Source organism: Rousettus aegyptiacus, unplaced genomic scaffold, assembly GCF_014176215.1.
Source record: "Rousettus aegyptiacus isolate mRouAeg1 unplaced genomic scaffold, mRouAeg1.p scaffold_m13_p_11, whole genome shotgun sequence".
Taxonomy (NCBI): Eukaryota; Metazoa; Chordata; class Mammalia; order Chiroptera; family Pteropodidae; genus Rousettus; species Rousettus aegyptiacus.
This window is the reverse complement of record NW_023416286.1, coordinates 26,566,498-26,588,908: the sequence shown is the minus strand read 5'-3', so window position 1 is coordinate 26,588,908 and position 22,411 is coordinate 26,566,498. Positions and strand designations below refer to the sequence as shown.

The 22,411-nt window shown below is 36.5% G+C and overlaps 1 protein-coding gene and 1 pseudogene across 10 annotated transcripts in view; one reads left to right on the top strand and one right to left on the bottom strand.

Annotated features, from left to right (window-relative positions):
- F11 (coagulation factor XI) overlaps nt 1-21,162 on the top strand; it is a 40,572-nt gene extending 19,410 nt beyond the window's left edge. For 2 of the 10 annotated variants that reach the window (XR_004953341.1, XR_004953340.1), the window contains exons 7-8: nt 13,912-14,087; nt 15,014-15,045. Coding sequence is in view for 2 of the 10 variants with exons in the window: in XM_016143913.2 (XP_015999399.2) it covers nt 45-106 (62 nt within the window). In the remaining 8 variants the exon portion in view is untranslated. Of the gene's footprint in view, nt 1-44; nt 5,957-13,911; nt 14,088-14,736; nt 14,980-15,013; nt 15,046-20,708 lie in introns of those variants that run through there. The other 8 variants (XR_004953339.1, XM_016143917.2, XR_004953338.1 and 5 more) reach the window with 7 other exon arrangements.
- LOC118609794 lies at nt 13,242-13,360 on the bottom strand (annotated as a pseudogene).
- Nucleotides 21,163-22,411: the final 1,249 nt, after the last annotated feature.

Genomic DNA, 22,411 nt, shown 5'->3' with positions numbered 1-22,411 from the left:
CATTTTTTATGTTCGTGTTTTGTTTTGCCAACTTGACTATAAAGTTTCTTCAAGGTCATGGAAAATTATTGAAACGAGGGAAGGTTTTTTCCCCCTTTGTGCCTGAAGGAGTATAACTACTGATGGAAAATGATAATTTAGGAAGTTACTCCTTGCGATCCTTCTGTTGTGGAGCAGACAACCAAAATCAAGCACAGATTTATTGGAGGAACAGTGTCTGTTCACAGTGAATGGCCATGGCAGATAATTTTGCACACCTGACGACACCTGTGTGGAAGCTCCATCATCGGAAACCAGTGGATATTAACAGCTGCTCATCGTTTTGAGTTGGTACTCTTGTTTTCACTCATTCACCATGCCTACACATATATTAAATCCATCACTAGGATTTTAGTACTTTTTTTTTTTTAAAAATGTATATTATCCTAGTTACTAAATAAATTTTCTATCTTTAGTGCAAAATTGAGCAAAAAGGAAGAGCCACTCATGGTCTACCAGCATTGGAATAGGTCAAGAACATTGCTGTTTGTGTATTATTTCATTTTCCCATTTTAATGTACACATCTCCCCAGGGAGTTCCTGTTAGTTCCCATAAGAGCACACTATATTTGGTGCATTGTTCTGGGCATTGAGTCCAGAACTAAGCTCAAAGAGAATTTTCTATAAGAGTTTATTATGCATCCTCAAATCAGATTCCTTACTTAGGTCAATTTCAATACTGGGTAAACATAAAAGCTTCATTGGAAGCATATACACATCCTGGGGAATTTTAGTTGGCCAAACTTCCTCTTTGCACTTCAGTATCTGAGTTGTTTCCAGATATAGTTTTGTTTTATTTTGTCTTGTTTTTTAAAAAATTAGTATGGAGCATCTTCATAACTCAAATATACATTTGAGGCCAATAGTCTTCTTTACCTTTTTTACATATGGGAAAGTGGAGTACTAGAAAGTTCAAACGAATTTCTCAGAGTCACAGCTAATGAATGGCAGAGTTGAGACTAAAACCTGGAGCTCTTCATACTCTGTGTGTGTATGTGTGTGTGTATGTAAAAAGCATTGATTTACTTTTGTGTGTTTAATATAAGATAAATGCTAGCCTAATATCTTCTAGATAGGAAATTTATGTGATCGTGAACGTCTTAGCATGATATTGCTTCTTTCTACCTAAAAGCTCACCACTGGGAGAAAATATTAGATAGTAATAGCCACTTAAATAGCAATATAGTTCGAATGTTTGGGAATTATTTGGTAAAGGAAATCTTTTTCCTCTATTGTTTACTCTATAGGGTAAAGTCAGCCAAAAATTTGCATGTCTACAGTGACATTTTAAATCAATCAGAAATCAAAGAGGATATATCTTTTTTGGGAGCTAAAGAAATAATAATTTATGCTCAATATAAAATGGCAGAAAGTGGGTATGATATTGCTTTGTTGAAACTGAAAACAACAATTACATGAGTATGCAATATTTTAAATGGAAAGTTATCTCTAACGATGACCTAAGATATGCTGTTTGATGCTACTAGATTCATGACCTGACCCAGCGATCTCTCCACATGTTTATTATCATGAAAGGGAGAGGGTCTGCAAAGCTAGTCTTTCAGTCTGTTAAGACTGACACTCTTTACGGATTATTATGTCTTATTTGGGGGTGTGAGTGAAATGATAATTTTTCTCCAGGCTTCTTCAGATGCACAGAATGATATAATTTTTATAATATATTGAAATACTAAAGATGATCTTTTTAGAGGCAAAAGTATTGCAAGTCAGAGCGATTAGGCAACTTCTCAAGGGTCATAGACCTTGTTAGAGTGAAGGAGTTAGTGGGAAGGGCTGTGGCTCATGTCTCTCATTTCCTTATTCTAAACTGTATGAACATGAGACATGAAAATGTATGATGAGGAAGAAAAAAATGAATATAGTAAATACAGAACACACTAAATATGCAAACAAAAAGAAAAGAAAATATATTTTGTGTCTGATAACTAAGTTATGATCTTTAAAATTCATATTTTCAATGATCCACATGCCTTCTGAAAGAGAGAGAAATATATATTCTGATTGCTGGGTGACTGGATGGGGTACAGAAAATTAATAGGTAAAAAATGATGTTTCTCTCTATGCCCCATTTTACAGATAAAAACCACAGTTTAATCATAACCTTTTCTGCTATATCAAGTCATACAGCTAAAATAAAAGTAAAACAACAATATTTCAGAAAGCATATTATTAATATGATGGAAAGACAAAATCACCCTAGTGAGAAGGTTACCAAGTCTATTTGATTGGAGATTTTAAATATGACAGTCTCTTTAGAGACTGGTTAATTTTACTGAAGTTTAATGTGAAGCCTAACACTTTTCAGTAAATCTTCTAGTCTATTATCCAACTATTTTCTCTGGGAAGTAATTTGAGTTAGAATCTTAATTAATTTTTAACTTAATTAACACTAAAAAATGGTACAATAGTGAGAACAATGTCTTCCTTACACTCTGTAATTATAAAAAAGTCTATGAGGTAAATATAACATTTTTCTTTCTAGATTTTTGTATAGGTAAAATTTTGATTTTAACTGCATTTATTTATATTTAAATATATATTTATATTATGTATTCAGTTATTCCATTAACAAACCAAAGTTTCATAGGAATAAACCCCCCTTTTGTGTTTAAGACCATTTGAATTGGGTTATCTTTTACTTGCAGTGGAAGTATTGGGATACACTGGGACTTAGTGACCCAAAGTATTTTTGACTATTACCCTGATTTTATTAAATTTAACCTAAATGTATTAGGCACTTATTGGAGCACTATTCTATGAAAGATAGTTTATTTTCAATTGTAAAAGTTCTATTTTTCTTGAATAATTTTGATTCTAAACATTTAAGCAAATGTTGGTCATGACTCTTTATAATGTTGTTTTCTGGATGGCAGTAATGAGGCCACACCCAGTCACACATCCTGCTGCTCTGCTGCTCTCATGTGCCAGGACCTTGGCACCAGTAGGTTGTTATTATCACAGACCCTAAGAAGTAAACCCAAACTTTAGAATGAGAACCATATATAGGACTCAGACATTTATCTAAGAAGGCTTTATAAATAATACCTTTTACATTGTATATGATCCACCATGGCCTTAGCTATTGTCCTACCTCATACATTGTATATAGTGTATCATATAGTCATTCTTCATTTTATCCAAAATTTTCAGAAAAGAGACTACATTCAAAATGTCTCACACAGTAACTAGCATAAACAGATATTCAATAAATTAATTCCCTCCCTTTTGCCTTTAGGTATCAGGAAATATTATTCAAACACAATAGTGTACAGTGAGATTCCCAGATGTAGATTAAAACTGCACATGCATGTTTTGCAATGTCCTACCTAAAAAGGTGTTAATATTTATCTTTTATTTCCCGAGGCAGCTTTCTCACTTCACCTGACTACCCCTCAGGGAACGTGAACACACATGTAGCTACAAACACCTTTCAAAAGACACAGCGCTGTGCTGAGGCAGGAATTTCCATATCCTGTGAGGATTTGTAGATAATATCAGTGCTTAGATATTGTGGCACTTATGACCTTGGCCAAGAAGGCACCTTAGCAAAGCAGACAGAATACAAAACCTTCTTCATTACATGGAAAACAGTATCAACCATTTTTTTTCTTTCTGATAAGTCTTCGCTACCATTATTTAAAATAATTATCCCCAGTATAAGAATGGTAAAGCAGAAAAGAGAAATCAAGACAAAAAGTTCTATCTTCAGAAATATGTACATAATGGAAGAAATTGATATTTGGCTTGTGGATCTGGATGTATTTCTCAGGTCATTACTTCATTTGGTTGAGAGAAGGATTAATAAAGATGTTCCAAAATGATATTTATGCCTCATATATATTTAATCGTGCTTGCGAAATGGTAGCAATCAAGATAGGACTGTTTTTCAGACTTGAAAGTTAATTTTTTTTTTTTTATCGTGAGTCTACTTTGTAAATGAGAAATGAAATGAGAATCGGAGATGTGATGGGCAGCCTTTAGCATTCTATCTGGCAATCAGTATATGAATTTAGCAGTATACTGATGGTTGTGTTGGATTTTATAAAGATAGTGTACAGCTAAATTATAGGCTTGGGTGCTCCATTTGCTCACTCTTCTAATTTAGCTAAATTCCAAGCATTAAACATTTATTTCTATGGTTCCAGTCTTTTCTCTCCTGCTATTCCAGAGGGAATTAAAACTCGTGTAAAAAAGAGCTACTCAACTGCCCTAGAGGATCAGAATATCACATTCTAAGTTGCTTTAGTGCCTAATCGATCTATTATTTTTGATATTTTTGCCTTAACCAAGTGCTATTGCATTTTGAGCAGACAGATAGGTGACATTTGGCACATAAACTAATGGGGACTCACAATCTATTAAAAGGGAAGATGATTTTAGTGATCATAATCACAGAAAAGAAGCCCGGGTGATGAAGGGGCCTCTCCCATGTCACACCAAGAGTGAGGGCAAGCGCTGAGCCTGGAAAACCCAGGTCGACTCGCTTTGGGCCCCAGTTCTTCAGGGGCCGGTATAAATGTGAAGGCAAGTTGCATGATAGAGTTGGAAGGGAAAGCAGCGCCTTCATCAGGGCATGTATTTCTCTTTGCTGCTACTTACATATTAGAAAGAAAAAAGATTCTATGGTGCCGCACTTACTGCTTACAGGCATTTTTACATTCAGTTGCTGTTCAGAATTCACATGCAGCCTTGACACTGAAGGCAGGCTACGGTTCTCAGTCAGGATCTGTGCATTCTCCTCCCTATTTCCTCTAAACTCCGGCAGCTTCTAGTACAGTGTCGGAGAACTGTGTATGTCGAAATAAATTAGGAGCTTCTTGAGCAGCTTTTTAAAGAATCCCATGGAGGCCATAACCATAGGAATATTATTTATATCATTATCACTTCATTCTCTCTAAAAAGAGTTAAAGTGAACGTGCCAGAGTTAAGTAAACACCTTGTTAAATAGATATAGAGATAAAGTTCAGTGGGCCCAGCCATTAGTGCTTGGCATTGCTAATAATAATAGTAATATCATTTTGATTAACAAGATAAGAAAAAGAATACAGGAAATTACGATGTCTGCCTCTTATGGTGTCCCTGCTGAGCGCCGCAGGCTCTGTCGTGTGTTTTGCTCCTTGTCGCACCTCATACCCCTCGTTACACTTCATACTCCTCATTACCGCCGTGTGAGATAAGATATTATTACTCCCGTTTTAACATAATGTAATACTATTGTTTTTACAGAGAGGAAAAAAACCAAAATGTTTGTATTTTTAATTCAATTCTCTATTTTCCCACTAGATGGCACTTTTAACCTCTTTTTGTTATATTTTACCCATAGCATCTGAATAGAATGCACTTAATTTATAATGTATTTAAACAAATTTTGTGTGTATATAATATCTGGAAACATGAAAGCAACGTAACTGTTTCAATGCAAATTTTCTTGACTTTTCAAATATAATTGTCGTAAGTCTCTAGTCCCTAGGTAGTAGCTTCTCCTTATCAGATGCTCTAGGGTTCCTCGGTCTGGGGACTTTAGTTTCCTTTAGTGACTATTATGAGCCCCCAACAGTGGGTGCACAGTGGGTGTTGTGTACGGGGGCACTCCCCAAACACCTCTAGGATTGTGGAGGGTGTGCTTACCTGTGTTTCACTAAACCATCCTAGTTGTCACTCGCCATCTTGCTGAGTCGCACAGCCCAGGACTATTTCTTGCTGTGTCTTTGTGGTTTTCCTCCTCACCTTTTCACCTCCCTTCCCGACCCTCTAGTCACTACCTGCTCTTCTTCCATACCTGCCCACCGGGACATGTGAACAGAATCCCCACTCTTGATTACTCAGAATATTGTGCAGATCATATTGAAATATTTAAAACAAACAAACACACACAAAAAAATTTTGAATCTGAAGCCTTGGTGATAATAGAAAAAAAAATAAAAAAATAAAAAAATACATTTTCACTCTGTACACACACACACACACACACACACGCACATGAAAGTGGATATGGACACAATCACTCCAAGGCTCCACAGTCAAGTCCTCTGCCTCCCTGACCCCACAGCTTGCAGGGACTAGCGTGAGCATCCTCCAAACACAGGACCCACAGAGGCAGAACAAGGTTTGGTGGGGCTGAAGCTGGTACTACTTTGTGACTATGACATAAAGTCTCTTAGGAGCAAAACTTTGGACAGTATCTGGTTTGTCCCTTCTTGTGGACAGAGGAAAGGCCTGAGGGACATATTTGTCCTGCCTCATGGACAGTGTCTAATAAGGTGGCTAAGGACTTGACAGAGGGAAAAATGAAATAAGACTGGTAGAAAGAAAGTCTGAGGAAGAGAGTTGGTTATAGTGTAACTCTAGAAAGGGTGATGTGAATCATCATAGCTTCCGTGCGTGCCCACCAGAGGGTGTAGTTATTCTGTGAACTGAAAACCAGCGTTAGACCCCAGAGTTGAGAGAAGTTGAGAAATTGCTCAAAACCTTAAAACATCATTCCCTCTCAATCCCACTTTACGCTGTCTTCAATTTGTAGCCCTCATGTTTCCAACTGGAGCCCAGTCTCAGAGTGAGCACCCTATAACAAAATCATAATTCGACCCTGATAACCAGACGTATTTAGGTGTCATGGGATATCTGAAATGGTGCAGATACTGTCCATCTGCATCTGGCTCTCATGAAGCCTATTTAAAGCACTCTGCCGTGTCTGGACATTGCAGGTACCGGCTCAAAATGCCTCCCCGGTTCATTTATTACATCACTAAGCTAAAATCACCTTCTACGGAATAAAAGAGGCCCCTTCAGAAAGTGAGTCTGGATGATATCTTTCCGGTTAGAGGTGCCTAATAGGCAGATATTTACCAAAGTGCCACACTCTTTGGGAGGGAAAATGGAGCCTTAGAAAGTCATATTTGATTCAAATTAAGCCACTAAACAGTTGTTTAAGGAAGAGAGCATAGTGTGCATTAGAATATAGAGCAAACTTATACAGAGAAGTATTGTTTGGAATGAATTTCAGTTCTAGATTTCCTTTTAAACTTACCCCCCACTCATGATTGCTACAAAGCAGAGGACACAAGATGTAAATATCCAGAAAAAATACACAAATAAATAAATAAATAAAAATTCAAAACACCCAGAAACTGTCTTACCCATTATCCAGTTCTTTTAAGAATAATTATTACTATTGATTTTGAGGCCTAATAACTGTTATATTTTACTACTGAGGTCAGGAAATAAGAAACTTTTAAAACACAAATAGTAATTATATAAATGAGAAATGTTATAGGAGAGCTTATTGAAAATGTTACTGTATTTCAGATATTTTAATTTTTCCTTTAAAAAACAATGGATGAATCTAAATATAACTAATTCATAAATTTTAAACTAAATGTAAAATTCTTTGAATATTTTTCTTGATGTTGTAGTTCTAAAAAAGCAGTTATCTTTTTGTCATAACATTTCTGTTAAATATTTTATTGTGTTCTTAGATGCTGAAAAGCATTTTCTTCTTAACCAGTTTTTGACATAGCTCATGTTCAAATTAGTAAAAATAGTTATTTGACAGTCTTTTAAATGTTTAGGAATTTTTAATGGTATTTTATAAATATGAATACAAGATATGTTTCAAAATACAGATATCTGAATAAAAGTCACCCATGATCTCAATGCACTGCTCAGACTCTGACTTAATCCTTTCTAGTCATTTTTATATTTCTAGAATCTAATAAAGACAGCTTAAGAGGGAAACTTCAGAGCAATGTCATATTTAAATATAGACAGAAAAGTTTAATATGGAACACGAGCATGTAGAAGTCAAATTTGAATTTAAAAATGAGATAAATCATATTATTAGATGTGAGTGGATCTAAAGCTATTTGACCTCTCACCAAACATCAGGTTCGAATGGTAACTAGTCTCTATGGTTAGAGGAAGTTGGCCACTATATACCCACTGTCCCCGCCAACAGTCTATGAGCTGGTGTATGACAGAGAAAGCAAGTCTTAGACCAAACTGCTAAATATGCCGACATTTATTAGCAAGCATGTACAAAAAGAGTTACATAACCTGTTCTCACACATTTTGGGTTTCTGCTCTCAGTCCTCAGGCATCCTGTGGGAGCAACACAAAATTCTGATAGAAGGACCAGTCAACATTGAGGTGGGGTTCAGTAGACAAATCCAGGATCAGTGGGGCTCAAGCTCTAGACCGTAAACTCAGCATGGGACTTACTGATTTCCTATATTCTATTTATGCAAAGGTAAGGAGGCCTGTGCATGGGGCCATCCTAAACATCACAAATTTCCTGCTTGTTAATTTTTCTGACTTACAAAGCTTCTGGTGTAGATGTTGACACTATCCTTTGAAATACTAAGTAACCCCCTCTGGATCGCTGATTCTGGAAAGGCATACATCAAATGCTAAACTTACCTCTCTTCAGTTGCTGTTCAGGATAATCTGTCACACACATACATGACACTTTATGCTAGTCTTCTCGCTTTCATGTTTCCTTTCCTTCGTGGAGTTTCAACGTAGGAGTCAATGCGATCCTGTTGAAATGTAGGTCTAGCCATGTCTCTCTTTTGCTTCGCTTGCTCACCGTCACCCTCAGAGCAAAGGGCAACATCCTTATAACTGGTCCTTCAGGTCCTACACAATACAATCCTGGCACGCATAGAGATACGACTCGACACATATTTTTGCATGAATAACTGAACAAAAGAACCAATGAATACAAAAGTACTTTTAAAACAAATTGCCATACAAGCAATAATAACAAGAATTTTTGTTATATTTCCAATGGGTTCTTTAAACATCCTCACTTTCATATTCTTAATTCTCCAGCTATTATACACTTGAAGAATGAAAAGGGGCTCTACTGCCCTAAAGGCACTTATGACTTAGTCTAAAGATAATTTAAATACAGGAACAACTTTATTATTAATTTTATTTTTAGCACCAATGCACCCTAAAGTGAAACTTTAAAGTATTATACTGTTATAAAGTTAGATGTTTATTTTTTATTAGCATTCACATCTAATATTGTATTTATTATAGCATTATAATCATTATCTGCTATCTTCACAATCTTTCTTTTTTTTCCTTCTGAGTTTTGAAGTAATATTGCCCCATGGATATTTTTAAATAAAAAGATCACACAAAGTTGTATAGCACTCATGACTGCCAAAATTAAATTGATGCCAGGAGTGAGATTTTACTAATTTGATATCACGTTTTAAAATTTCTTCTTCCTTCCTCCTACCTGCTTTCTTTTTTCTTTCCTTCTTTTTCTTTTCTTTTCTTTTCTTTTCTTTTCTTTTCTTTTCTTTTCTTTTCTTTTCTTTTCTTTTCTTCTCTTCTCTTCTCTTCTCTTCTCTTCTCTTCTCTTCTCTTCTCTTCTCTCTCTCTCTCTCTCTCTCTCTCTTTCTATTGATAAGTTATTTTCTAAATATGAAGCTTCTAGTTGTACTCTGATGCTTCTAGGAATTCAGGCATACTGTAGAGAATAGGATGTGAAATTTGAGGCTATGATTGACTTAATAAGCACCCTCCCCCAAAAATGTCCATGTCCTAATCCTCAGAACCTGTCAATATGTTACCTTACATAGCAAAAGGGACTTTGCTGGGCAATTAAGTTAACCATCTTATGATAGGAAGATTATCCAGCATTATTCCAGTGGTCCCAGCATAATCACTAGGGTCTTTGTAAGAGGGAGACAGGAAGGTGAGAATCAGTAATAGATGTGACCATGGAATCAAGAGGTTGGCACGATGCAGGGAAGGGCCACCAGCCAAAAAATTTGGGTGACTTCCAGAAGCTGAAAAAGTCAAGGAAAGGAATTTCCCCTTGGAGACTCTAGAAGGATCACAGCCAACACCTTGATGTCAATCCAGTGAGACTTAATTTAGATTTCTGATCTTCAGAACTGCAAGATTAGGTGAATTTGTGTTGTTATAAGCCAGTAAGTTTTTAAAAGAAGCAATAGGAAATTAATTCAAATGGCTTTAAGAACTTCCCTCTAGATGGAGATTGCTGCTTTATCGTATAAGGTCATTAAAAGTACAAATGCATATGTAAAAAAAAAAAATTGTTTTATGGGGACAAAGATCTTTTGTTGCTAAAAGTCTTCCCTGAATGCAAACTTGAATATTCAGGATGACCATCTATATTAATAAATTTTCCCTTAACTGTCCTAAGACTTGCAATCTTGTCATAATTGTTTGAAGTTCCACTCTGCAGGAAACAGTGGAGAGGGTACACCCTGAGAACTATCCTGTGGTCAAATGACAGAGTAAAGGTTAACCAAGATGTCCATCCATTGCTCTCAACCACGCACATACCTATTCACATTGTGATGTACCTAGGTGATTTTGTTGGACTCTAAGAAAATAGGACTGGGAACACAAACCTGCGCCAGACAGATTTGGCTTCTATCTCTCCTAATTTACCACATTCATAGATTTATAGCTTCTGTGGAAAACTAACTTTTTTTTTCAAGTAAAGCATCTTCGCTTTACATAAGAAAAATATGGTGGACATTTAATAAAACAAAACTTAGCTGTAGATTTACTTCCTGGGGAGCTTAGGAATCTAGGCTATGAGATTCTACATGGACTGCAGTCTGTGTGGCCACCTTGCTTCTGGTATTTTCTTCGTTACCTAAATTGTAATCTGACAAAGTGCCTATCAATTCCCTGAAATCAGGAACTGTGAAATCCTTTTCACATCTAACTGGTCAACAAAGTCTTCACTTCCAATTTCAATACAGCCTACATATGGCCATTCTCATCTCTGCGGCCAACGCCAAGCCTACCAACTTCTTCCTGCTTGAACTATTGTGAGTCTCTGGACAGATGTTCTTGCCGTCTCTTTTTACTCTCTTACAATTCCTTTCAAGTAAGCAAAACTTTTCAATATAGAAAGCAGATTATGGATTTCTAGATTAAATCCTTTTAGGTCTGATTTTTATCTAAATCCAATCTTCTTACCCTAAGATTCATGATGCTCAAGTTTATCCGTCTCCTGCATGTCTCACTAACCTCATTACTGATTACTTTCCTCTCTTATTCACACTCTCCACCAAAGCAATTTTCCTAGGCAGTTTGTACTTTTTGTTCTGCCTGGAAGGTGCCATTCTCAGCTCTTCAGTTTAGTGGATTTTTCTCATTTTTTGGTCTCAGCTCAAATGCCACATCTATAGAGAGGTCTTTCTCATCCACGCTAACTAAGTTAGACCCTGTCGTCAGCTCTAACTAACACAATACTCTTTTTATGCCCTTATCATAAGAAAATATATCTTATGTAGGGTTTGTTTGGGGGTCTATTTTCTCTCTATCCTATCAGAATAGTTTTACTTGCTTCTAAAATATAGTTGATTTTCAGTAACCATCTCTTGATTGAATGAATGCATGAATGAGTAAATAAATCTACAGAAAGCCCATTGCTTCTTTCTGGCTTAGCATAAGCATTTATTTACAAAACAAGAGCAACATAATATTTTAATTCACAGTATTTTTCTGTTTTCCATTGGTTGTTACTGGAAATTCAAGTTTCTGTGTAATTCCCCCCACTCCCCACCACCACCCAAAAAAGAAGATAATTGTCCCGAAATGTCCGTCCTCAGGAATAGACATTTGTCATATGAAAACATTTCTGTTAACGTGGCAAACAAACAGCTGAATAGATTCTTCTATTCTCCAAAAGGGACTCTATTTTAGAGGTCAATCAAATGTTGAGATTGAGTAAGTTCTTTAAAAAGCTGCTGTTTAAAGCTTAGGGTTAGTCTAAAATGTGCTTTGAAACACAGCAGAGTGGGACAGTGCTCTCTCTGCAGCCCGGGTTGTGCTCATTGCCCAGGACAATCTCTGTAGCTCCAGAAAGAGGCGGGATTTGAATCGAAAGTCTCATTAGATTTTCTAGACTGTTTTACTCTATGTCTGTAAAGGAAAGCTAAAAAAAATGTGGGGGAGGGGTGTCCAGGAGTATAAGATTCTTTGCCTGGGCAATAACAAAAAGGCTCTGGAATAACTGGTCAATTGCATTTGGGGGCATTGATTCTTTTTATCTGCATGGATAGACTTTGTTTCATGAATTAATATTTGGTTTGAAGCTCTTAACTGACTTTCATATTCACTGTCATACTCCCCACACCTATTGTGAACACCCTGGCTGATCCTGCTACCCACAAAATATTCATGACTTAAAGACTATTTCTAGTGCCCGCATGAGTTTCTATTCTCTTTAATTGAATGGAAGCTTCTGGAATCAGCTGTTTGTGTTCATGTTCAGGCCAGTTTTACTTGTTATTGTAAAGATGTAATTACAAGCCCCATGAAAAAGTTCCCATGACAAAAGCTGGAACAACCTGAGTAACAAAATGAATAAGTATTAGATTATATCCTAAAGAAAAAATATACATATCTGTGAGTTTAGACTGATAAGAAAATATTGAATGAATACAAAAATGAGAGAGAAGAGATAACTATCTTATACAGAAGAGTTCCAAATAATTTATGGAGATACTTCTCTCCCAGAAGTGAAGCTTAACTCTCCACATCTTACTTCCAAGATTAAAGTACAAAGAGAGATGTAAAGGTAATTTTACAGTGGCAAAACCATCTAGGTGCTCAAGGTTAATGTCATCAGTGATAAATCATGTTGATAAGTCATCAGCAATAGTACATACTCTTTGAAAAAATGATTTATTGAGATATAATTCACGTTCTCCAAAATATGCCCATTCAAAGTGTGCAGTTCAATGGTTTTTAGTATATTCACAGAATATTTCAATCTTAAATCTAATTTTAGAACATTTCTCCACTCCCCAGAAGAAACCTCATACCTATTAGCAGTCACCTCTGCCCTCTCTCTGCATCTATCCCAGCCCCAGGCAACCACTAATCTACTTTCAGTCCCTACAGATTTGCCTAAAATGTTAATGGTGTGCAAGTGACTTTTTATTTGGTTTCCTTTTTAAATAAACCTTTTGACTATCCAACTACTAGTTCCAATGATATATGAAGGAAGGCTCCTAATATGTTACCATCTAATGCTTTATTTTATTTTTTTAATTTTTATTTTTTTAATTTATTTTTTAAAATTTATTATTGTTTTTTTAGGCGAGGCAACCTTTGGTTGACCTCTCAGATTGCAAAGACCTTGTCAGTTTACAATCCCTTATTTTTTTTATTTTTTACACCTACAGCACTTGGTCTTCCTAGGTGGTCTCTCAGCCAAGTACTAACTAGGCCTGACCCTACTTAGCTTCCAAGATCAGACGGGATCAGGCTTGTTCAGGGTAGCATGGCTATAGACTAGCATCTAATGTTTTAAAAATGGGTTGTTCACTTTTCTTCTCAACATACTTGAAAATCTTTACGGGAGATTCTGTTCATGTGCTAATTAAGAATCTGGAGTGACATTTTAAAGAGTTTCTACTATGTTTGTATAAACCTCTTTGAATCCCAGTATGTCCATTTTTAATTAAAAATAGAACATCAAGTACTTATCTGGCACTAACAATGTACTAGGCACTTACTGTATGAGGTAAGTACTACTATTATTCCAATTTTACAAATGAGAAAACTGAGGCAAAGAGAGGTTGAGAGAAGAGCAGGGAAACGTGGACTCGAAAATCAAAACCATAGTGTCTAGCTCGTGAATCTGTGCTTTCCTTCACTATACAAGGGTCATCAAATGATAGCTTCTGGGCCAGATCTAGCCTGCTTCCTGTTTTTGTAAGTAGAGTTTTATTGGAACATAACCAAAACCAATCATTTACATATTGTCTATGACTGATTTGCATTGTCGGAGTTAAGTACAGTCAAATCTCATTTTATTGCACTTGGCTTTATTGAGCTTCACAGATGCAGTTTTTTCAAATTGAAGGCAAGACCCTCCACCAGCAAAAATGTTATGACTTGCTTTATTGCAATGGTCTGTAAATGAACCTGCAGCATCTCCAAAGTATACCTGTTGTTGTAACAGAGACCCTATTACTTCATTTGAGCACCACTCACCTCTTTCCATCACTAACTTACAGGTAATGTCTATAGAAAAAGCGGATGCTTATCACTGAAGAAAGGGTGCATGTAGTCCTTGGTTAGAAAGGATGATGTAATGATACACACTGTGAAGAGGAGAAAGGAGAGATCGATTTTCAGAGAGTGAGATTCTTGTTTTTGGCAGTGCCGGTAACCTGATCAGAACAAAATTACACGGTGAATTCCTGTCCCAACAAAGAAGAGAAAAAATCTAATTTAAAACTAGCTTTCACTAGATTTTGTTACAAAATAGATGACATTTAACTAAATAATTCAAACTTTTATTCTGAGCTATCGAGACTGTATGGGACATTAACTCTCAGCTGGCAGGTGCCTGGTCATAGGATTTCAGCTGCTTGATTCTCCCTTTGCTTCCAGCCTCCCATCTGGCCACCCCAGAAAAATATCTGAAGATCTCCTAGAGCTCACCTGCTGTGGCAGAGGGTCTAGTTTGTGGAGCAAAGACCCTCTCCCCACTGCCTTACTTTTGGTTCATCAAAAACAGAACATCAGAGAAGATTTTCAATATTGTCCATCATGAAATAAAACCAGCTTCTTTTCTATTGGGAAAAACAAAAAATGGTTGTATAACTCAGCTGAGGAGGAACTTTGCCAGAATAATACCTTTCCATTTGTTTTCCTTAGCAGAGTTGTCTCCGTTCTCTCCCATCTAGCCTGCCAGGCCCTGCTCTGCTCTGCCCTGCACGAGGCAGCACCTTTTTTGCTCCAGAGGTGCCGACGGGCCCAGCAGGAGTTGCAATCACATAGGCCTCTCTCCAGACGGCCTGGGTTCCTTGTGGGTCATGAGTTGAATCCTTCTCTCAATAACTGGCCTAATGCAGAAGTAAAAATAAAGTATTTCAATATTTATTTAATTACTCTCTTTGTTAACTTGCCCTTTCATTTCCAATGTTCTTTTCCTCAGATTGGATACCTCTTCTGTGCAGAGCGCAGAGCGCAGAGCTGAGTTCCTAAAGGAAAACAATAATGAAGGAAGCACAGCTCCTGGTCCTGGTAAACATGGTTACTTAGTGAAAAAGTAGCTGAGAGAATGACAAGAAATTTATACATTATCCTAAGAAAACATGGAAATGACAAACAGACATATGAAAAGATGCTCAACATCACTAGCTGTTAGGGAAATGCAAGTCAAAACCAACTCACACCTGGTAGAATGGCTGTCACCAAAAGAGCAACTACTAACAAGTGTTGGAGAGGCTGTGGGGAAAAAGGAACCCTCGTACAACGTGGATGGGACTGGAAATTGGTACAGTCACTATGAAAAACTGTATAGAGTTTCCTCAAAAATTAAGAATAGAATTACCATATGACCCTGCAATCCCTCTTCAGGATATGTACCACCCCCCCAAAAAAAACTCCCAAAAATATTTATCCACAAAGATATATGCACCCTGATTTCATAGCAGCATTATTCATGGTGGCCAGGACATGGAAGCAACCGAAGTGTCCTATGATAGATGATTGGATAAAGAAACTGTGGTACATATATACAATGGAATAATACTCAGCCATAAGGAAAGATGAAATGCTGCCATTTGCAACAACATGGATGGATTTTAAGATTATCATGATAAGCAAAATAAGTCAGAAAGGAAAAGTTGAGACCAATATGATTTTAGCCATTTGTGTGCTATAAAACTGAAAGCAATAAACAAACAAGACGAACAGAGACTCATGGATACAGACAACAGTTTAGTGGTTACCAGAGGGAAAGGTGAGCGAGGTAAATAAAGGGTAAAGGGGTCAAATAGAAGGTGATGGAGGGAAACTTAACTTTGAGGGATAAACACAACATGAAGTGTTATTGAACTGTACACTTGTAACCTATATAATTTTATTAACCAATGTTACCCCAATAAATTTAATTACAAAATAAATAATAAAATTTTAAAAAGAAATTCACAAATTACACTATAAAGCAGAACCATATTGCTCTCAACCCCTTTCAAAAAAATTTGCTTCATTTTCACAGAGGCAGCTAGCTTGGTTGTAGGTGTACCATTTATCTGTTCATTACCCATTCAGCAAATCTATTGATCCCTTCTGGAGGGGGTTTTCTAGATACCAGGACTACATCAGTACATATCTTATACTAACTGATGTAAACATTATTGCACTTTTCAATACATCCTAGACTCCTCTATTTTTTTCTTTTTTCTTTTTATTGAGATATGATCGAAATAACATTTTGTCAGTTCGGTTGTACAACATATTGATTTGATATATTTCTATATTTCAGTATGATAACCACTGTAGCATTAGCTAACATCTCTCTCAAGTACCATGATTATTTCTTTTGTGTGTGTGTGTGGTGAGAACATTTAAGATCTAGCTTCTTAGCAACTTTGATGTATAAAATATGATATTGTTAACTATTATTGTAATGTATTAGCTCTCTGGGACTTACTCATCTTCTAACTGCAAGTTCGTACCCTTTAACCAACATCTTCCCAATTACCCACAGCCTCTACCCCACTTTACTCCTGAGCTCATTGCGGGCAGGAATTGTGTCCTATTCCACTTACTACAGTATTCGCCTCCCCATAAACAATTAATAAAGGTTTGCTGAGTATTACATACAAACATGCACATGAAAAAAATCTTCATGCTCAAGTATTAGTGCAACCAACCCAAAACAATAAGAGCTTGGCTATTTTGCAGAGTCCAGTGATGGATGGATAATAATAAAACTTTTTTAGTTAGCCTTATTTTAGCTTCTGTCTCTCCATAGGTCTGAGAACCAGGGGAAAGCAACATCCCTTGAATTTATTCACTCCATTTGTTTTATATATTGAAGTAATATATATATATATTCCAAGGAATAATGGGCCTATACAATTAGAGGTACCCTCAGGCACCTCTAATTGAAGCTAAACATCAGTAAGATAGCCTAGAAGGATGAAATCACTTTTTTGGTAAATTTAGACAGCCTTCTATTTAATGGCTTTTAGGAATATATTTGGTACTCCACAGTATTGGCACCAGCTTTAGGTCCTTTACCTCAGACAGTATTGCTTTAATTCACTCTAGAGTAAAATTGTCTAGTAGGACTTTCAGTAGTGATGGAAAAAGTTTCAGCACGGTGTTTAGCTGCACTGTCCTATGTAGTAGTCACTGGCCTCAGGTGGCTACTGAGCACTTGTAATGTGACTAGTACATCCAAGGAACTGAATTTTCATTACACGACACTAAAATTTAATCTGAAATAGCCTCACATATGTAGTGTCTACCACATTGAAGAACACAGCTTTAGAGACTCATGAATATTGTGCCATCCTAGCTGTGTATTATCTATGTACACTAGAACTCTTTTACTGAGGATGTTTGTAATGTAATAAACTGGGTCCTACAAATTAAAACTAGTTTTGACCTGGAAGTAGCATATGATTAATTTCATTTATTGTAGTTAGAGCTATAATATGCATTTTATGTATGTAACTGTATATCATTGTATATAAAATGTATATGATTAAATTATGTTATATATAATGTAACTAACATATTATGTTAGTTCAGGCTAACATAATGAAATACCATAGACTAGGTGGCTTAAACAACAGAAATTTATTTCTCACAGTTCCAGAGGCTGGGGAGACCAAGATCAAGGTTCCCACATGGTTGGTTCCTGATGAGAGCTCTCTTCCAGGTTTGCGATCAGCCACCTTCTTTCTGTGTCTCAAAGTGTCGAAGAGAGATCAGGCTCTGGGTCTCTCTTCCTCTTCTTATAAGGACACTAATCCCATCCTGGGGCTCCTATTCTCATGACCTCATCTAAATCTAATTATCTCCCAAAGACTCTGTCTCATTAGGGCTTAGGGCTTCAACATATGAATTTTCAGGGGACACAATTCGGCTCATAGCAACACACACACACACACGCAACAATGAGTTTAATATCCTATAAAGTATAACAAAGTCCTATAAAGTTCTAGTTTTTTCTCATGATCACTATTCAAATATAAAATTCTTTAAAAGGAAAAATGCCCCTACTTTACTAGTGCTTAAAGCACCTGTGCCTGCTCGCTATGCCGGCACTGATATAAGTTCAGAGTGGAGCAGAAAGCTGTGGGGGCAGATCTGAGGGATAAGGAGACTCCCATTTCAAAATGCCTCCCTGTGATGGGGGTGAAGAGAAGAGATTGAGCTACAGAATGCAGTTTCAGATCAAAGTGTAAGTGATGTCTAGAGAGAATAATATAAACATTCATTTATCATCTCTCAGAAACATGAAATTCTTGGAACTGTAGCTATTCTTTCAAGTGGACTTCTTCTTTTTTTGTCTTTGAAAGATTTGTTTTTTTCAATTCGACATGGAAGCCTGCCACAAAAATGAGATGCAGAGAAAATTGTTCAGCAGGATGGAAATTCCAATAACACGGTGTTCTCTAGACCAGAGGCCCTCTGAGAAACCCTGGGACACTTAGGAAATAAGTTCTAAACTATTGATATTCTATACTTGTTAGAAAACATATTCCAAAAGGTCCAGGAGTCAGTGAGTGTCAGGGCCTGGCAGTCCCTCCACCATACCTAGGGCTCTGGCACAGCAGCAGACCAGCCCCAAGACCAGCCTGGAGTAAGCCCAGCATGGCCCTGGGATGTCAGGAGGAAGGAAAGGAAAGTTCTCCTGGGGGCCAGCACTCTACATAAACCGCAGCTTCAAATCTGAATAAGGCGGGTCAAGGTCTTTGTGCTTCAATCCATGAGCCTGTTAGGGATGGGATAGGAGAGTGACAAAGAGATGAAAGTAGGAAGAAGATCATAATTTAGCTATGTTCTGTACATATATCCAAAACAGTTAAAATTTTTAGACCTTTCATAAACAAATCTTATTTATCATAGTCATAGAAGAGGATTGGCTTGACAAAGCTTGTTTCATGGGCTTTGTTCAGTTAGCCAGTCCTGTTCCCCATTTCAATAATGTATCAGTTCTACATAGAAAATTATATTTAACTGTAGATACCAGGTCAGTTTCCCCAGACTCAGACTCTAAGGTAGAGATCTGCATGCAGAAGGTCTGGGGAAAATGCAATGAGGATCAACATTTGTGAAAGGGAACGTTAGGTTGCGATGAATGTACTTGCAACAGGGCCTCAGCCAATCCCATGGAGTGTTCTTAGCTAGAATGGTCCAGCAGAGTTCTCCCAGATTAAAACAAGAGATCTGGACTGTTGCCCACTCCTGCTCATTGAAGCAGGCATAAACTTGGCCCGGTCTCTGTGCTGAGGACAATCCCTGAAGAGAAACTCAGCATGAGCCATTATCAGTCATCACGGACAGCAGCTGAGGGAAATGACTGACCTGGACGAGGGAGGATCTGGGCAGTGAAACACAGCATCCCCCGTATTTAGCATCACATGTCTTTGTGTTTATCGGAGGTGTATTAATAGACTTCAGTTACAGAATTAACTGTTAGCGGTACAAAAAGCACTCTACTAATAAAGACACCAAGTCTCAGGAAGATGAAGTAGGTTGTCCATGGGTATGCAAGTGGTTGGCAGACTTTAGTTTCCGTAGAATCACACAGAGCATCTGCTAAATCACAGATTCGGGGGTCCTATCTGTGGAGTTTCTGATTGGGCAGATTTGGGGTGGGCCTGGAGAATTTTCTTTTCTAACAACTTTCCAAGTGGCACTGGTGCTGCTGATTCAGTGACTACATCTGAGAATCTGAGGTAAGCAGTGAATGTTGGGAAGACACTCCCTAATGAAGGAACAGTGACATTATTATGTTGGAATAAAGGAAGAAAGTCTCTAAAATATTCCTCAAATAGCTTACTGCCAGTCATCTTGCTAAAGAATCAGTGTGAAAGGACCTCAAGTATGGTGGCTCAGGAGCCTGTCTGAACTCAAATCTTAGCTCTCCCACTTACTAACTGCATCATCCTGAGCAACTTACCAAACCACTCTGTGACTCACTTTCCATTAAATAGGGTTGGTGATGATAATAATTACCTGCCACTTGAGGGTTACATGACTCATATTGAGTACATTTAGAAGTGCTCGTGGTATTTTAAATATGGAAGCTTGGGTTGGTATAGAGGAATCAAACTGGAGATCACACGGGAGACAGCAGACTGGAGTGTTGCCCAGACTCACAGAGGATTTTGCATAAATGAGGAACCTCTTCTTTTTGTTTTAAGCAGTAAAGATTTGGGCGTTGGTTTTCAATGTGGTATAAATTGGTCTATCCTGGCTAATGGACTCTCCATTTGGACAAACCAAATGTTGGCGATTTATCTTAAATTATCTTATTAAATAATTTAGATTACTTTGGAAAGGCCGACATCATCACTTTCAGTCTAGAAGTTGAAAATTCTCAGTAAAAGTAAGCACCCGCCATTTTTTTTTTCAAGAATTTTCCAAGGCATTCTTTTTAACTTTTTAAATTTATTTATTTAAATGAGTTTCAAGTATACAGTACACTGGTTAGACATCTATATAGTTCAGACGACGATCCCCCTGATTGCTCCTGCCCTCTGCTAGCCTTCCACCTAGCCATCATATTAATGCTAACTGCATTCCTTCTGCCTTGCTCTCCATCCCCATGATCAACTATCAACTACTAATTTGTACTTCTTTAACCCTTCTCATTCTCCCAGTCCCCCAACCTCCCTCCCCTCTGTCTGTTCAAGGTATTTTCATGCCTTATTTCATTTAACGGGAAGGAGTCAGGCTTTCACACTGTGCCTACTACACTGAAGAGTTGGAAAATGGATTCTGTCACCTCTAGTTACTGAGTAGTTGGACTGAAGTTCAAGTGTTTCCAGGCACTTTAAAAAGTAATTCTACTTCCTTTTCTTCAATACTGAAAATGAAAAAGAGAAACATGTTATTTGAGTTTAATCACTGTAACAAAATTAGTTATATTTAGCTTTCCTTTCTACCTCATTTTGAAGCAGCAGGGATTCAAGCTTTAATACCAATTATGCCTTATTAAGAGATTTACTGGTAAGAATAGAAGTTTAATGTTATCCATTGAATTCCTATGCTGAGTTTGAGTGGGCTGTCTTTCAACTGTAACGGTGGTGGAGGTCAAATTTTACTAAATCATAAATATTCTAGTGAAATAAATGCATATGTAAATATATATTTTAGAGCTGTTTTAATGAAAATGAAATTATAGAATTGACTCCCAATGAAATTAACATTATTAAATGAAAATAAAGTTATTAAATTGATAAATGTTCTAAAATACCTCATAATTTTTACATTTACTTTCTTTTATTTTTTGACCGTTATTTATGTGTTAAAACTCTTATTACATTCTACTTAAAGGATTTAAACTTTTTTCCATGAAAAGGAATACACGCTTTTATATAAACAAATTTGTAAAGTATGTTTGATCATAAAGAGGGCTATTAAAAACATTTTTGATGAAACAAAAGAATAAAATATCAGAATAATAAAAGAATAACATCTCAAAATAATAAAGTTAATCATAGAAAAGTTAAAAAGGGTAGTTATTTTTCTAGAGAAAAGACAGTCCTAGAGGCTTATGCTATTTGAAAGTGTGACCATTGCATGAATGTGTTATCTTTTTTTTCTTCTTCTCACAATTGAAGGAAAGAAAAACTAGGAAGAGAGGCACTAGAGAGAATATGCATGTGAGCCTCTCAGAGGAGTGTTCTTAGGTACAGTTTGAGTAACTGAAAACTCTAGAGCAAACTCTCAAAGAACTGTGGATGTCATTCTTTCTGGGATTAAGTTTAGATTATAGACATACATATATAGAGATAGATAATGAAATAGAATTAGATAAAGTTATTTACATTTATATATAATTACACATTAACTTTGGTTGTTATTAAATATATGTCATATTAAAATTAAATTGCATTTATCTATATATATGTAAATACACATGTATCTATGAATTCACGAGTATTTTAAATATTTAGATGGGTTGGAAGAAGAGATGAATCAGGGAGGGAAAGAGGAGAAAGAAGGAAAGGAAGGAAGAAAAAAAAGGAAGAAAAATAAGATGTATACTTAAATAAAATGCACCAAAATATTAACAGATTATTGATGACGAGTGAAATTATATGCATTATTTGTTTCTTCTAAAAATGCTTTTTAATATTTCCTTAAATGACCCTATATGGTGCTTTATCAATCAAAAATAAAACAGCAATGAATGCAAATTAAAAGAGGCAATGTGAAAGGTACCTAATTTACCAAATCGTATTTCAAAAAAAAATTTATTTCTTTTAAAAATATGTCTGATTGTTTCATTGAGAAATCATTTTTTATTTTAAAAATTGTACACTGGATTTTTGATTTCCAGCCCAATATGTAAAGAGCT